Source organism: Chamaea fasciata, unplaced genomic scaffold, assembly GCF_029207755.1.
Source record: "Chamaea fasciata isolate MVZ Bird 193981 ecotype frontalis unplaced genomic scaffold, bChaFas1.0.hap1 SCAF_2, whole genome shotgun sequence".
Classification (NCBI taxonomy): domain Eukaryota; kingdom Metazoa; phylum Chordata; class Aves; order Passeriformes; family Sylviidae; genus Chamaea; species Chamaea fasciata.
The window spans coordinates 116602383-116619799 of NW_027094087.1; the positions used below are offsets into that span (position 1 = coordinate 116602383).

Here is a 17417-nt window from a genome sequence, read left to right on the forward strand (position 1 = left end):
CCATCCATCATCCATCCATCCATCCATCCCTCCATCCATCCATCCATCCATCATCCATCCCTCTATCCATCCATCCATCATCGATCCCTCCATCCATCCATCCATCCATCCATCCATCCATCCATCCATCCATCCATCATCCATCCCTCCCTCCATCCATCATCCATCCATCATCCATCCATCCATCCATCCATCCATCCATCCATCCATCCATCCATCCATCCATCCATCCATCCCCGCGGGAGCAGATCCTGCCGAGAGCAGGAGGCAAGCAGAAGTTTTCCTCCAGAAGTCAAAGTCCCAGCCCAGGGCTGAGGCAGTTTTAGGGGCTAAAAATGCCATTTTAGGGGTGAAATGGAAAAACTTGTGCCAGTGGCAGCTGCAGCCCCCACCAGCAGAGCTGGAGTTTGGCTGGTACCAAACAGGACTGTGCTGATGCCTTGGGCAGGCTGAGCTGGAACAGAGAGTAGCCAGGGCCAGAGAATAAAGTAGAGATTTATTAAAAGGCCTTTAAGGACACACCTTGGGCAGGACAAGAGCCTGGCCAGGGCTACACCCAGGGTGGACCCAAAATGGTCACAAAATGGACCCAAAATGGACAGCCCCTCATGAGGTCTCACATTTTTATAAGTTTTGGTCCATTTGCATGTTGGGGTTTAATTGTCCAATTCCAGCTTCAGATTATGAAGTCTCATCCTTCTTGTTTTCTCCCGTCAGCCCACCCTTGTTTGTGCCTTCCAACCCAAACCCTCTGTGATTCCATGATCTTGAGGTGCCGTGGTGGTTCGAGGGTGCTGGCATTGCTCTCCTCCCGGCTGTGGAGGGAGCAGAGACCTTTCCATGCATGGCTGGGACTGGGGTCACTGCCCAAAGCCAGCCCTGCCCCAACCCTGCCCTGGCAGGGACTCCGTGTCCCCCTGCCCACCCTGCCCCAGTGGGGTGAGCTGTTCTCTGCTTTGAACACTTCACCCAAAGGAGATTCAAACTCAGAGCTGGAATCATCCCGAGGCTCAGAGCTGGGATTGTCCCGAGGCTCAGAGCTGGAATCATCCCGAGGCTCAGGGCTGGGATTGTCCCGAGGCTCAGGGCTGGGATTGTCCCGAGGCTCAGGGCTGGGATTGTCCCGAGGCTCAGGGCTGGGATTGTCCCGAGGCTCAGGGCTGGGATTGTCCCGAGGCTCAGGGCTGGGATTGTCCCGAGGCTCAGGGCTGGGATTGTCCCGAGGCTCAGGGCTGGGATTGTCCCGAGGCTCAGGGCTGGGTTTGTCCCGAGGCTCGTTACTCTGCTGTCCCTGTTGGGCTCGGGCTCCTCTGCAGGTAAACTCGGGAAAGGGCCTCTTTCCTCGGGGCTCCTTCATGGAGGAACCTGGGGCTGGATGAACCCAGACCCAGGAGCTGCCCCGTGTCACCCCTGCCCCGTGTCACCCCTGCCCCGTGTCACCCCTGCCCCGTGTCACCTCTGCCCCGTGTCACTGCTGTCTCGTGTCACTGCTGTCCCAAGCACCTGCACAGTGGGGCTCCTGTCCACCCTCCCACGGTGCTGGGGAAAACGCTGTTCCCCAAAGTCCCCAAAAGCCAGCACTCCCCAAGGCTCAGGACTGGCTCCAGGGGCTGGTTTGTCACTGGTGTTACGTCTGCAGAGTCCTCATTCCCAGAGCTCAGTCCTGCCTGGCCCGGGCAGTGGGAGCTCTCCCAGGGAAATCACAGGTACCAGGGGACACATCCTGACCACCACCGGTGGGACTTCTCAGCCAGGACCGGCCTTTCCAAGCACCTGGAGAAGCTGCAGGTTCACCTGGTGGCTGTGCTGGTGTCCAGAGGAACCTCCACAGGATGGAGAAATGGATCAACCTCTGAGTTCAGCCAGGACAAGTGCAGAGTCCTGCCAGGACTGGGGAGCCAGCCCAGCACCAGCACAGGTTCTGCGCTGGAAACCAGCTGGGCAGAGAAGGGCCTGGGGGGCTCACCAAGGTGTCCAAGAGGGCACCAGGAGGAGCACTGCCAGCAGGGACAGGGACATGAACCTGCCCCTCTGCTCACCACTGGAGAGGCCATACCCGGGCCACTGGTCCAGTGCTGGGCTCTCCGGTGCAAGAGAAACTTGGGCACAGTGGGCATTCCGTGGACAGACAGGGGCAGGATAGGGGGGAATGGCTCTAAATTAACAGAGGAGAGATCTTGATGGGATATTGGGAAGAGATTCCTCCCTGGCAGGGTGGGCAGGCCCTGGCACAGCTGTGGCTGGCCCTGGATCCCTGGCAGTGCCCAAGGCCAGGTTGGACACTGGGGACAGTGGGAGGTGTCCCTGCTTTCAGGAGTGGCACTGGATGAGCCTTAAGGTCCCTCCCAACCCAAACCATGCTGGAATTCCATGATCTCCAAGGGGTATCTTGGAAGGGAGGAGTGCGTTGGCCGAAGGCGCAGTTGCCCAAACCCATCTGTGCTGGCCCACTGGCTCCCTGTGGTTTGGCTGTTGCCGTGTCAGTGTCAGGCATCTGGTCTGGGCTCCCTCTCTGGAGAGAGAGCTGGACCTTTCCGGGGATAATCCACTGCACTCAGCTTCACACCTGTTCTGGGACGGGAGAAGTCTTTTTGTGTCTCCCTCAGTCCGAGCCACCTTTAGCCGCAGGTGAGCTCCTGGGTCCTGCCAGCTGCCCCAGCAGTTTGCAGATTCCCTCCTGGATCTGCTTCACCTTTATGCCACAGACGAGGGCGTTGAGCAGGGGAGGGACCATCAGACAGGAAGGAGCCACCAGCAGCTGGACATGAGGTGCCAGGCTGAGAGTGACCGTCTGCAGGTACACGGAGAGCAGCCCACCTGTGTGAAAGATCAGGATGATGCAGCTGTGGGCCAGCAGCCTCAGCACAGCCCTGGGGGGCTGCAGTAGGAGAGGGTGCTGAAGGCAGAGCCTGCCCCCAAGCAGCGTGGCCACGCTGAGGCTGCAGCGGTGGCCGGTGGCCGCAGTGGCACAGGCCAGCCCCAGCACGGCCACGTGCTCACAGGAGGAGTGAGGGGCCTGTGGGAGGCTGAAAATTTCAGCCTTTCTGAGCTGAGGAGTGCTGACCCTCAGGCAGGCACCACATTTGACTCGAAGCCTTGGAGCAGGCTCCCGAGGTTGTGTAATCTCACAGGGTGAAAAGTTTAAGGTTTTAGTATACAGTAATGTGTGTAAGACAAAATTGAAGATTCAAAGCGTTGTCTAAGTTCTTCTTCACCTCCTTCTCCCTTCTTCTTCACAGATTTAAGTAGTTTTCTCTAATTAAGTAAAAGATATCTGCATTGCAGACCTCGAATAATCATTAAGTCAAAAGCATAAATAATATAAGTGTCACTCTGGTATTAAGTAATTATCTCTTAAATAGCCTTAGTAAGAGCTAGAAGCTCTCCATTTCATCTCGTCTCTTTAACTAACAAATCAAAGCTCACTCTTCGTAGAACTGTAACTAAATAAAATATAATGAACAACCAAGACCAAACTCAATTCCACGTCTCCCGTGTCCTTCATCCTGACCTCAGCCAAAACAAAGCAAGCAAAACTGTAACAGGACCACCTTCTGCTGCACAGGCTGGGCTGGGGAGGAGGCACATCAGGGGATCGTGATGCCAGCTCCCCTGGCTGCCCCGATGGCCCTGGGCTGGTCAGCATGGTGCTGGACCTCCGTGGGCGGCAGATGGCCAAGGACCAGCCCAAGGACACGGCCAGGAGCAACCCTGGCTCCCCTGCAGTGACTGGGTGGGTGAAGAACACCTCTGTAGTCCTGGTTTCCTGCCTGAGGTGTTTTGGTTTTCTGAAACTCTTTTCCCAGGGGATTTTCTGTAAACAAGAGACGTGTTTTTGGAAACCGTACTTTGTTTTCATTCCCTTTTCTAGGAGGGACTTCTTCTTGATGTCCCTCTGGCCTGACCAATGAAGAAGTTTGTCCCTTTGTCCGCGATCACCTTGGTCTGTGTAAAACAGTATCTAAGAGAGACTCGTCCCAAAAATAAAAGAGTCATTTTCAGCCTTCTGAAGTCGGAGTCTGTGTCGTTGTGGTGTAAAACAGTGTCACACCTGGATGAAGCAGGACTCAAAGGTCACTGTGCTTGAGGGCTTTGTCTGGAATCTCCCTGGAATCCAACCAGAACGCTCCCAGCATCCTGGGAACGGCAGCAGCGGGGAGGAGGAGGTCCATGAGGCCACCATGGCAGTGAAACAGTTCATGGGCTGGTGCAGGCTCTGCCCAGGACCACGGCCAGGAGCACCAGGAGGTTTCCCAGCACGGCCATGATGTAGGTGATGCAGAACGGGATGGAAATCCACACGTGGAAAAGTTCCAGGTCAGGGACGCCCGTCAGGAGGAGAGATGGAGGGCTGGTGTTGGATCAGCTGGGGCTGACATGGCACAGACAGCCCAGGCTACATCTTTGTCCCCTGCTGCAGCTCCCTGTGACAGTGACAGCGACAGCAAGGCTGGGATTGGGGCTGCCATCGGTGTGACCACACTGCCCGTGGCATCAGGGAATTTTGTTCTGTTTGTCTGGGGAAAGGTTTTCAGAACCTCCTCTCTGCAGTCAGGCTTTGAACTGGTGCTGTGATCAGCACATCCCAGAGGACTCAGAACCACAGAGTGTCCTGAGCTGGGAGGGACCCACAGGGATGATCCAGTCCCACCCTGGCCCTGCCCGGAGCCCCAAGAATCCCCCCCGGGCATCCCTGGCAGCGCTGTCCAAAGGCTCCTGGAGCTCTGGCAGCCTCGGGGCCGTGCCCATTCCCTGGGGAGCCTGGGCAGTGCCCGGCACCCTCTGGGGGAAGAGCCTCGCCCTACAATCCCCCCTCAATCCCTGCTGGCCCAGCTGCGGGCGCTCCCTGGGCGCTGTCCCTGTGGCAGGAGCAGAGCCCGGAGCTGTCCCTGCGCTGCCCCTCGAGAGGATGATGAAGGCTCCAGTGAGGTCTCCCCTCAGACTCCTCTTCTCCAGCCTTTGCCATGTCCATGTCTGTCTACAGGCTGGCACCACGGTGTCCTGCCCTGCTGTGGCTTCCTGCTCCACAAACGAGGCATAATCCCAGAACCACAGAATTCTTTAGGTTGGTAAAGACCTTTAAGACATCGGGTCCAACCTTAACCCAGAGCTGCTGAGGCCACCAAGGACCCCGGGCTCCTTGGCCCCTGCCCAACCTTCAGGAGCATTTCTGTGGCGCAGCTGAAGCGAGTTCTCCCTCCTGCTCAGAGAGAGGACTGGGCATGTCCAGGCCTTTCAGGGTCACCCTGGTGTTCCTTTGGGCACCATGTCTGTGGGGAAACTGGGCTGAGAGGAACTGCAGCCGGAGCAGTGGTGCTGTGGCCTGACCCCGAGGGACACGGGCAGCCCTGGCAGCTCTGGCTGGAAGGGCCAGCCATGGAGAGCCCAGTTAAAAGGGTTCCGCCCCTGCCCCACACTCACCCAGGTGTGCGACTGAAGGCCAAACCGTGCAGAGCAGGTCCTGTCAAACCCCCTGCAGGTACACCAAATTCTTCCCCTGTGGACCTCACAGGATTTACTAAATTATGCTTGCCTGGAAGAAATCGGGCTGTCCAGGCGTGTGGGTCTGGAAGAGACTGGGCTCTCCAGGCTTGTGGGGCACGCAGAGGTGGAGGAGAATGTCTGTCCGTTGGCCAGCACGCAAGTGCTGATCCCCCTCAGGGTTATAACCCCCGGCTTGTCCTCCTCTAACTCTGTCTGTCTGCTCCTCCCGGCCGTGCCGTCCTTCTCCTGCCTTCTCTTGGCCAGAGCCCCTGAGAAAATGAAATATATAAAATTAACCCAGACTAAAAGCCCAGAGCACTGCAGTTTCCCCTCTCCACTCCCCGGTTCCTGTATCTCTCTCACCGAGGCTTTTTTGGACATTGTCAAGACTCTGTGACGCGATAAGAGCTGGAAGCTGTTACGTGGAGGAGTCAGATAAAAGCAGACAAAGGCGTCTGTCCTCTGCATGGAGGAGGGAGGTCCCGGCCTCCCTGAGAGAAAACAACCAGAGAACTTCGTTTCTTAATGTCAAATTTATTTGACTGGCAGGTTTGAACGGCGTTAAACACCCTGTGCTGAAATATAAATCGAAGAGAGCAGCCGGCTTGGGTCATTCACGTGAAGGGAAGAGCATCTCCAGAGGTCCTTGGTGGGCCCTGCCCCACTTCCAGGAGCCCCGGGACGCCGCGGGCTGCGGGCACTTCCCGGGATGTTCCCTGGGGACCGGCAGGGATGCGATGGGCTGCAGTTGTCACCCTGACGTCAGGGCCCAGCAGAAAGCCCAGGAGCTTAACAGGTGGTTTGGTCAATGGAGAATGAAAGGGCTGGAATCAAATTAAATTACGGCAATCAGCGCAGGCTGCAGGAAACAGCTGCTGCCGAACAAACCCGATTCCATTTTCTGCCCAGGGAAAGGTTTCATCAGCCGGGGTGTGAGCCACAGAGGAGCCTGAGAGAGAGCTCTGCCCCGCTGCTCCCAGGGGAGGAGCTGCCACAGGGAAACAGCAGAACCAGGTGGATCAGAGACCTCAAAATGAAGCTGTCAGAACCGTCATGAAATCACAGAACATACTGGTTTGGGTTGGAAGGCACCTCAAAGCCCACCCAGTGCCACCCCTGCCACGGCAGGGACACCTCCCACTGTCCCCAGTGTCCAGCCTGGCCTTGGGCACTGCCAGGGATCCAGGGGCAGCCACAGCTGCTCTGGGCACCCTGTTCTTCCCAACACCCCCAGTCAGGATGGCAGTGCCTTGCCTGCCCCCTCCTCTCCCCCAGTCCCCACTGGTGCCATAATCCAGATTAATCCATAATCCACGTCCCTGTGACATAATCCAGCCCGTTTCAGCAAACTCTGCCTGGTGAGCCCCCAGCTCTGCACCTTTCCATGCCAATATCCACTCCTGTGTCAAGGCATTAAGAGCATTATCCGTGGCTGAGAATTTAGTTTGTATTACAGAAAATGTGCATTCAGCTAACTAAGGATTAATTAGACAATCAGAAACAAGTCAGCTCCTTTGCAGCAATTTCTGGGTTTAGTTAAAAGGTTTGATGTTTATTTGTTTACTTTCTAAAGCTCTAGTCCTATTTATACCTTAAAAATAACTTAGAGAATCAGAATTCCGCAGTGTTAGAATGGCAGTTTGGTTTGATAAGAACGTACAAAAAACTACTTTCAGAAGGAATTTCCAGCTACTGCCTTTTTTTTCCCTGGCTCTCTCACACTGTGCAGGCTGCAGGCTGGTTGCTGAAATCCCCCCAGCCCCTGGGCCGGGGCACCTGCTGTCCCCGAGCTGCCACCTGCGCCCACCTGGCTGTCTCCTTGCTCAGCTCCACCTCGGGAACAGCCACACCAGAAAGAAACAACTCCTGCACCCCGGGGCTGTGCACAAATCACCCTGGGAAATGCCAGCAGGGGTATCCAGGATGGGGATTCCCAAAGGCATGAGTCCTCTCCAGGCTCCTCTGTAACAACCTCAGCAGGGCCAGAGGGGAGCAGCCTTAATCCCACCTCAGATTCAATCCTACCTCAGCTCCCTCTCATCTCTTTAATGAATGGCACGTGCTAGGACATCATGGAATCATGGAATGATTGAACTGGCTTTGAAAGACCCTAAAGCTCATCTCATTCCACCCCTGCCATGGGCAGGGACACCTTCCTTGGGCCAGGCTGCTCCAAGCCCTGTCCAGCCTGGCCTTGTTGGCCGAGCCAGACAGGGATGTGCTGGCACAAGTTGCCTCCAGCAGAAGCAAAAGCCCTTTCTTTGTGTGCTGGTTTTACAATGAAGTGATTTTTCCAAGAAAGTTATAGCAAAACCCATCAGTGACTAGGTTTGAATGTTGACATCTGCTGTAGCCACTTAGAAAGGTGACACATCTTTATACCCTTTCAAGTTTTGAGCCTGCTTTGCTTTTCTCCTAATCCCATCTCTCAGTAGAAATAGAGTAAATAACTCCAGTAGGCACTGGAGAATGCCAGTGCAGTTTCATTCACAGTTCTGCTGCACTCTTGGCTGGAAGCCTCTGCTGGTTTTCACTACCAAGATCATGCCATGGAATGAGTTGCTCGTGCCCCCACCAGGTTCTCCCATGCCCCAGGCAGTGCAAACCCAAAATGTGCAAGTCCAGCATAGAAAAAAAAGCGCAAATTTAGGGCAGCAGAAACATCCTGTCAAGTGGTTTCTGAGATGTCAGGGAAGGTGCAGCAGAAAGGCAGACAAATACCACAAAGACAGCAAAAAATATGCTTGAGGTGAAGACTGACAGAGTCAAACCAGTTCTACCACAGAAAGCAATCCACTGAGCTTTAGTTTTAATGCAGAAGTGAAGACTTGAAGGAGGGGGTTTGGGTGGGATTTGTGGCAGTTGTGGACACGGTGTTGGGCTGTGACTGGAACCAATCCTTCACATCCCCTTCATGGCCGTGGACACAAACAGCGATTTCAGGGCAGAATTCACAGAATGATGGGATGGTTTGGGCTGGGAAGGACCCCAAAGTTCATCCCATTCTCACATCCCAGCCATGGCAGGGACACCTCCCACTGTCCCCAGTGTCCAACCTGGCCTTGGGCGCTGCCAGGGATCCAGGGGCCGCCACGGCTGCTCTGGGCAGGGTCGTAGTGTGGTGGTGGCTCTCAGACATCACCAGGTTGCTCCAAGACACCCAGGGGAGGTCAGAGGAATGAATTGTGCTGCACCCAGCTCTTCCATTGCCATGGCTTTGGGGGTGACCCTGTGCAGCTCTGCCCCAGATGTGTGTGGGCAGCAGGGCACTTGTCCCACTGCTTTGCTTCAGAGGGAACACCCGGTGTGTGACGATTTCCTTTGGAATCCTTGTATTAATCACAGAGTCATTAAGTTTGGAAAAACCCTCCCAGACCATCAAATCCAGCCATTCCCCCAGCACTGCCAAACCCACCACTGACACATGTCCCCACGTGCCACATTCACACACTCTCTGGACTTCCAGGAATGGTAATTCCAACACTTCCCTGGACAGCGTGTGCCAGAGCACCCGGTGAACACAGCCTCATCCCTCTGCTCCTCCTCCACCCTCACACCCTTGGTGATTCTGTGACTCTGCAGGGACAGAGTGCTTTGAAGAGCTCAGTTTTGAGCAAGCTCAGTTTCCATTGACACCCAGAAACCTGGAAAAGCTGGTCAGGGCTCAGCCACGATCCATGATCCTCCCAGCCTCTCCTGCAAGAGGGGCCCAGAGGGGAGAACCTCTGGGATAATCCAGGGACTAAAGAGGACAACACAGAACTCTCTCCATCTGGATCAGGATCTGTGCATTGACACAAATGCGCCTGGAGTCCTGAAATCGCCCCAGGGCTGTTCCTGGCACTGGGAACATCTCTAAACTCAAAGTTCTCGCTGCTCCGTGTCACCTGGAGGGGAGGAAGGGAAAGAGGAGCTGGTGTGTGCTCTTGCTCCCAGTCCCAGACAACTCTGGCCATGGAGCAGGGGTTCATTAAAGCCAGCGAGTGGGTCCTCCTTCCTCTCTGCTCCTGCTCACCTCCTGCCCAGCTGGGGCTGCCTCTGCAGAGACAAACGCAACCGGCGACTCCGGCATCGGGCACAAACCCTCCCGCGGAGGAGCATCCTGAGCAGAGCCCTGCGGATCTGCCCGCTCCTCAGGCTGTACACCAGGGGGTTGAGCACGGCGGGCAGGGTCAGGTAGAGGTCGGCCAGCAGCACCCGTGTGCTCACGGACACGGCGCCGGAGAAGTGCCGGCAGTAAACGGACACGACGCCGGGGACGTAGAACAGCAGCACCACGCTCAGGTGGCAGCCGCAGGTGCTCAGGGCCTTCCGGCAGCACTCCTTCCCCAGCACAGCCCTCAGGATCATCCCGTAGGACACGGCAATGAGGGCCAGGTCCGTGCCCACGATCAGGGAGGACCCCGCCAGGCTGTAGAGGCTGGTGGGCATGGGGCTGGCGCAGGCCAGGCCGGCCACGGCCATGTGCTCGCAGTACGAGTGCGGCACCACGCGGGACCCGCAGTAGGGCAGGGCTGTCACCAGCCCCATCAGGGGCACCACGGCCAGGACAGCCCTCAGCACCACGGCCAGCCCTATCTGGGTGACGGTCTGGCCGCCCAGGAGGGCGTGGTACCTCAGGGGGTGGCAGACGGCCACGTAGCGGTCGGCGGCCATGGCCAGCAGCACGCCCGACTCCCCGGCGGTGCCGGCGTGCACGAGGAACATCTGCACGAAGCAGGACACGGAGCCGATCTCAGCAGAGCCCAGCCAGAGCACGCTCAGCATCTTGGGCACCACAGAGGTCACCGTGAGCACGTCGATGAGCGCCAGCATGCCCAGGAGGCGATGGGTGGGCGCCTGCAGTGCCTGGTCCAGCCCCAGCACCAGCAGGACTGCCCCGTTGCCCACCACGGCAAGGACGTAGGCTGAGCAGAAAAGGATGCCCAGGCAGGTGGAGAAAGCTTCCAGGCCAGGGACACCCACCAGGATGAAGGAGGAGGAGCTCCTGTTGAAGGGATCAGAAGCCATTCAGGAGAATCTTCGTTTGTGTTTAAAAATATAAACCAGATTTCGAGTCCCGAGGTACAGGGGGATAAGAAGGGGACTCTGCATCACTGCAGGAGCCAGGAATCCACATAATTATTAGGGTGTGTGGAACAGCAGATCATCCCTTCTTCATGGAAAGGGTGCTCAGGCCTTGGCAGGGGCTGCCCGGGGAGCTTTGGAGTGCCCGTCCCTGCAGGTGGCACCTGGAGGTGGCACTCAGAGCTCCGGGCTGGGGACAGGGTGGGCACAGCTGGGACTGCCTGGGCTGGGAGGGTTTTCCCTACATCGGGGATTCTGTGACCGCCAGCTAGGGGGAATAGGTCGGAAATGCAGAATAAATGGGGTTGTTGTGGCTGGGGCAGAAGTTGATGTTTCAGGTTGTGCCACCAGGGATAACCAAAGGACTTTTAGTCTGTTGCTTGTGAAGAGCTTATTCCTTTGTTGGTTGCTTGCCAGGGCTCAGCTGACATCCTGAAATGAGCTGCAAGAGGAGAGAACAAGGAGAGCAAGGTCAGCTTCCAGCCCTGGCTTCCCTCTGTGGGCCCAACGCAGGAAATTCCTCCAAATTTGTAGAGCAAAACAGTGCCCTGGGACACTGAATGTAATCTTGAAATTCCCTTTTGCTGCTCTGTCTTCCTTCTGTCATCCGCCCCTGATAGAAGCCTGCAAAGGGAGGCAGCCAGAGGAAAATAACAATTCCTGAGGGTTTATTCAGATGGGAGAAGCTTGAAGGTAACATAGAAAACTCCAGAGAATTGTCCTGGAGGGACAAGGAGAGCCCGAGTGTTGTGGGCAGGATCTACACCTTCACTTGTGCTGAAAATTTTCCTGCAGCTTCTCCCCAGAAAGCAGCAAAGAGCAGCCAATGCTGACACACCAGATTCACCTGGAGAAATTGCCTGGAGGATCACCCACCAGGAGCTGTCCAGGGCAGAGCAGGCTGTCCTGGGAAGGCACAAACCCACAGGGTCTTAGCCTGAACACGGGGGGTTATCCCAGCTCCCCTCCCATCCCTGCCCTCCACAGCCTGGCACTTACAAACTCGAGGTGGGGCACCTTCGTTTCCATCAGTGTGAAAACCTCAGGTGGGAGAAGGAGACCCCAGAGCACCGGGGGGATGAGCTCAGCAGGACCCTGCTCACCCACGCTCCTGTGCAGGGGGAAACCACTGCGTGCTCTGGGCTGCTGCGTCCCTTCTGACCCACCCTGGGAAACGGGATGTGCCTCTGCACCCTCAGCAGGGGCTGCCCAGGGCGTGTTTGCTGTGAGAGCTGCTCCTGCACACGGGCTGAGGTTTTCCCTGGCCTGGAGCCCTGAATGAACCAGCTCTGCCAGCGGTGGGGCTGCTCCTGCTGGAGCCCAGACCCAAATCACCTTGCTGGAGCCCCTCCCTGCATGGGCACCCCACCCACGGGGTCCCTCCCCTGAACACCAGTGTTGTGTCCCCCCCCAGCCCTTGGCAAGAGCAGGAGCACTGTCCTGTTTTATGGGAATGCAGACATGGAAGGGTTAAACCAGGCTGCTGGCAGTTTGGGAATGGGGTGGAATTTTCTCAGGCACTTGTACCCTCTGCTTTAGCCAAAATACCAAAGGGCCAGACCTCATCCCCTCGGCTTTCCAGGCATTTGAGTGCCTTGACCCCCAAACAGTTTAATCTCTCCTCTAAGTCACTTTGAGTCCTCCCCACGACACAAACCAAGAGGTTTTCCAGCCTGGCTCAGTCAGGGACACAAACCAAGAGGTTTTCCAGCCTGGCTCAGTCAGGGACACAAACCAAGAGGTTTTCCAGCCTGGCTCAGTCAGGGACACAAACCAAGAGGTTTTTCAGCCTGGCTCAGACATTCTCATGACACAAACCAAGAGCTTTTCCAGCCTGGCTCAGTCATTGCTGTTGGCCACTCGAGGCCGAGCACTGCAAAGCCAATATTGTGACAACGCTGCCCAGATGATGGTGTTGATGATGGTTTATTGCTCAGAGTACTCTGTTTCCAGCCTGGCAGCTCTGACCCTGCAGCTGGCACAAGCCACTGCAGCAGGAAACGTGTCTCGTGCCGGAATTGTTTGTTTGGAAAGGGCAAACATGTCTGAGATGCTGCAATCCTGAGCTTGGGAAAAACCAGCTCCTGCCTCCCTTCCCACCTCTCTGAGGTACTTGATCCTCTGGGCAGCAGTTCCTGCACTTCATCCTGACCTTAAATCCCACCCAGTGGCCATGGCAGGGACACCTCCCACTGTCCCCAGTGTCCAACCTGGCCTTGGGCACTGCCAGGGATCCAGGGGCAGCCACAGCTGCTCTGGGAATTCCATCCCCACCCTGCCAGGGAACAATTCCTGCCCAAGATCCCGTCTAACCTGACTCTCCTTCAGGGAGGGTCTCACACACACGCAGGTGTCCAGGACCAGGTCCCAGCCCTGTGTGAGGGATCCCACCCAGAGCAGCTGCTCCTTCAGGCTCAGGGGGACCTTCTGGCTCTCCACAGCTCCTGGAGGGTGCAGCCAGGTGGGTCTGGGCTCTCCCACCACTCTGACTCTGAACTCACCCCAAGCCACCCATCCCGGTGTTTTTCCCTTGCTCCAAGCCTGGATCTCACCAGAGCCAGGACTTTGCCCAGCCATTCCCTCTCCTCCCAGTCGTGTCTGCCATTCCTGGGTGTGTGCAAGCACGAGGGATGGAGCAGAGCTGGGAACTGCAGGCCAGCCCAGGTGACAGGACTGGCAGATGTCACACCTGCATGCCTGCAGCTTCTTTGAGGTGCCTTTAACCAGGGGACAGCCAGGTAATTAGCACTAATTAACCTAAATGAGGCAGCCAGTGGTGGTCGCAGGTGTGTGACTGGCAGGTCTCGACCACAAAATCCACTAAATCTGGGATGTCTGGAGGTGATGAAGCAGCTCACTAACTCCATCAGAGCCAAAGCCCACCGGGATGTATTGGCACAGCTGCCTGGCAGCTTTTCTGGGTGGATCCTTTCCTGTCCCACCTTGGTTTGGCTCAAGTTTGAACTTGGCTCAGAGTGTGGCACGGCACTTAAAAACGCTGCCCCAAGCCCGGGTGAAAAGTAAAGACATACATACCCAGGGTGAGGTGTGACTGATCCTGCCTGGACATCCAACACCTGCAGCTGCTCTGCCACAGGCAACGCCTCCACCTGCAGAAAGACCTGCATGGAAATACTTCAGCGTCTTAAGGAAGCTGCTCTCCCTAATCACTGCTGGGACTGCAGGGACTGAATCATCACGGGGGAGAAGCTGCAGCCTGGGAATAGCCAGGAAGAGAAATGATAAACAAGTGCTCTACTCCCACTGTGTGGGCGCTGTCTGTCCCAGCACCGAGATGCCAAACAGGTGCTGGGTCCATACAGGGGGGAGATTTGAACCCTGGGAGGGCATGGAGGTGCTGGAGGCAGTCTGGAGGAGGCCACGGAGCCGCTGCAGGGCTGGAGCCCCTCTGGAGCCGGGCTGGGAGAGCTGGGGGTGCTCCCCTGGAGAGGAGAAGCTCCAGGGAGAGCTCCGAGCCCCTGGCAGGGCCCGAAGGGGCTCCAGGAGAGCTGCAGAGGGACTGGGGACAAGGCCTGCAGGGACAGGACACAGGGAATGGCTTCCCAGTGCCAGAGGGCAGGGCTGGGTGGGATCCTGGGCAGGAATTGTTCCCTGGCAGGGCGGGCAGGCCCTGGCACGGGGTGCCCAGAGCAGCTGTGGCTGCCCCTGGATCCCTGGCAGTGCCCGAGGCCAGCTTGGACACTGGGGACAGTGGGAGGTGTCCCTGCCATGGTAGGGGTGGCACTGGATGATGTTTAAGGTCCTTTCCAACCCAAACCATTTTGGAATTCTGTGATCTGAACATGCAAGTTTGCAGCATGTGATGGATCACAAAATGCACCCCGGACACATCAGTGCTGCAGCGGTTCCCTTTAGATGTCTCCCATCTCTTTCCAAGTTTACAGATTCAGAGATTTCAGTACATTTGAGGCGAGAGCAGTGACATTTCAGCCGGCCACAGCTACACAGAGCACAAACCTGCTCGGCAGCCTGGGGGTGCTCATCCCCGGGGGCAGCCCGTGCAGAACTGGGGAACGTCGGGGTGTTCAGCTGACAGAGAGCTGCAGGTAAACAACCCCCGGGCCTGAGCTCCACAGGCTGCATTTCTGCTCCTTGGGATGCTGAGGAGCTGCTGATCCCTGCAGGTCCCCCCAGAGCGCTGCTGGGGGGGATGGCTGGGACGTTCAGTGCTGCTGGGACGTTCAGTGAAGGTGAGGGGGAGGAAGAGAGGCCAAGCCACGCAGTGCTGGCCTGTCCGGGTGCTGACCCTCCCTACGGGGACAGGGTGGGTGAGGGCCATGCCCCGTCCCCACCGTGGCACCGGCACAGGCCCCCAGGGCTGGCCCCAGCCCATGGCACCCCTTCCTGCAGGAGGGGCTCCCCTTGCCCAGGGGACAGCTCTGGGGACAGCCCCAGTGAGGGCAGATGAGCCCCGGGGCCCCCCCCGATCCCCCAGCCCGGGCAGGGCACTGTCCCCTTCCCGCAGCCCTGAGTGCACGGGGCTGCAGCAAGGACAGGGCCACCTCCTGCCCCCGGGTCACCACAGGTCCCTGCAGGACTCCGGGGGGGCACAGGGGCTGAGGAGGTGGGAACGGCCTGGAGATGGTGACAGTGGCTGGGTGTGAGCCCAGGTGTGCCCAGGTGTGAGCCCAGGGGGGCAAGAGGCCGATGGCACCTGGGCAGCGCCAGCCCCAGTGTGGGCACAGCCCCAGGGCAGGGATTGTCCCCCAGGGCAGGGATTGTCCCCTGTGCTGGGCACTGTGTGACACCTCCAGGGCTGTGTCCAGTTCTGTGTCCTGCAGCAGAGCCCTGGAGGGGCTGGAGCGTGTCCAGGGCAGGGCAGGGAGCTGGGGAAGGGGCTGGAGCCCCAGGAGGGACTGAGGGAGCTGGGCAAGGGGCTGAGCCTGGAGAAAAGGAGGCTCAGGGGGGACCTGGTGGCTCTGCACAAGTCCCTGCCAGGAGGGGACAGCCGGGGGGGTCGGGCTCTGCTCCCAGGGAACAGGGACAGCAGGAGAGGGAACGGCCTCAGGCTGGCCCAGGGGAGGCTCAGCTTGGCCAGCAGCAGGAATTTCCCCATGGAAAGGGTGCTCAGGCCTTGGCAGGGGCTGCCCAGGGAGCTTTGGAGTGCCCGTCCCTGCAGGTGGCACCTGGAGGTGGCACTCGGAGCTCTGGGCCGGGGACACGGTGGGGAGGGCTTTTCCAGCCTCAGGGATTTGGGGATTCTGAGGCAGAGCAGCTCCCAGCTCATGGGGAAGAACACAAACATGAGAACACTGATCTTTTTATCTGTCTTTTCAGTTGTGTTTGTCCTCCCATGACTTAGGCATAATTTCTGTTGCCTGAATTAGTTATTGATGTGTGGGGCTGCTGCAGAGCTGAATCACAGATCAAACACAAATCAGCAGCACTGAGACGAGCTGCAGATAATGAAATCCATAATATTTCCACTGATTTAATGTACCTACTCTCTTTATTTCCCCCAAGTCTCAGAACAAGAAGCTGCAGAACTGGAATATTTAGAAATCTGCCCTGATATAAAAGGTGGCTCCTCGTGAGGCAGGAGAGCAAATCTGGCCAATTTTATTGTTGAATCCCTGATCCAGCTCCTGCCATCCCAGCCCAGGAGGTAAGAAATCCCCGCAGCCAGGTGGCCCCTGCTGCCCTGAGGGTCACAGGGTTTTGCAGGGTCTGTGTTTGCTCCCCCCCAAGGTGTCCTCAGCAGCTCTTTCTCCGGCACAGAGCCCATGGCCAAGGAGAAGGGGGAAAAAAATTACAAATATCATATTTAAATAGATATATCTCACGTATAAATAGTCATTTTTCACACCTGTGGGAGGTTCCCAATTTAGCTGTGCAGGAACTGAGCTTTGCACGCACAGGAAAGGATGGGACTGGGTTGTTTTGAAGCTTTTTGTGAACCTCCCTCTACCCAGAGTGCTGGATATGAGGGATCAGGGGAGAGCTTTGAGGTGCTGAGAGACGAGGTGACAAACTGGACAGCCAAATTCAGTGTGGATTCATTCCTCTGGGGGGGCTCCTGCTCAGGTGGGGCCCTTCAGGGGTGCAGACCCCTCGGGGATGTACCTGCTCTGGTTGGTCTTTCCTGCCCTTTATGATAAACACGTTTACTCAAAGGCACCACAATTCCCCACCCCTGGCAGTGCCCAAGGCCAGGCTGGACACTGGGGACAGGGCGAGGTGTCCCTGCCATGGCAGGGGTGGCACTGGGTGGGATTTGAGGTCCCTCCCAGCCCAAACCCTTCTGGGATTCCAGGATTCCCCGATTTTGTGATGGGTGCGTTACTGATCCATGTGGAACCACCTGTGGCTGCCGCTGGACAGCCCAGAGCTCCCTCCTGGGCTCCCTGCACCCCTCCGGTGCCAAAACCCACCCCAAACACCTCCCCACAGTCATCACCAGCTGCTGTTTGTAAATGTGATTTTGCTGTGTGGATAATGAGTTAATTCGTGCCTAATTCAGGAAGTGAAGCTCTTAATTGGGTTTGTGCCAGGACTTTCTGCTTCCACAAAGTATTATTGATTTTTAAAATTTTTATTTTTAATATAATATTTATAATATTATAATTTATAATAATATTTATTTATTATTATTATTATTGATTACTGCTTCTCCCCAAAATAAGTTTCTACGCTATAGGCAGTGATTAAATGCAAGAAAAAGATGATGCAATGGTTAATTGTAGATGAATGCTTTGTGCTGTCTGAGTGTCACTCAGGGATGCACTGGGATGTGCTGCAAGGGAAGGAACACGTCCCAGCTCCGTGGAGGCTCCGGACAGGCTTTGAGTGTCCCCATACACCCATCGGCTGCTGGGCTGCAGCAGGGCAAGAGACTTTACCGTCCC

General features: G+C 56.8%; 2 protein-coding genes across 2 annotated transcripts; both read right to left on the reverse strand.

Annotated features, from left to right (window-relative positions):
- Positions 1-2602: 2602 nt before the first annotated feature.
- LOC136285784 (olfactory receptor 52K2-like) lies at positions 2603-4362 on the reverse strand (the record flags this gene model as incomplete). The annotated part of the gene is given in 5 exon segments (XM_066177313.1): positions 2603-3016; positions 3587-3900; positions 4079-4174; positions 4177-4221; positions 4224-4362. Coding segments are annotated over 5 exon segments (1008 nt in total), but the record flags the coding sequence as incomplete, so codon positions are not given.
- A 3924-nt stretch (positions 4363-8286) lies between these two features.
- On the reverse strand, positions 8287-13719 carry LOC136285722 (olfactory receptor 52I2-like). Its single transcript, XM_066177250.1, has 2 exons — positions 13588-13719; positions 8287-10993 (listed from the first exon to the last, which is right to left on the reverse strand). Exon 2 carries the CDS (start codon positions 10492-10494, stop codon positions 9496-9498), a length of 999 nt encoding a protein of 332 aa, XP_066033347.1. The 5' UTR covers positions 10495-10993; positions 13588-13719; the 3' UTR covers positions 8287-9495.
- Positions 13720-17417: the final 3698 nt, after the last annotated feature.

Coding starts and splice junctions, on each gene's coding strand:
- LOC136285722 (XM_066177250.1), bottom strand. CDS start 10,494: ATGGCTTCTGATCCCTTCAACAGGAGCTCCTCCTCCTTCATCCTGGTG.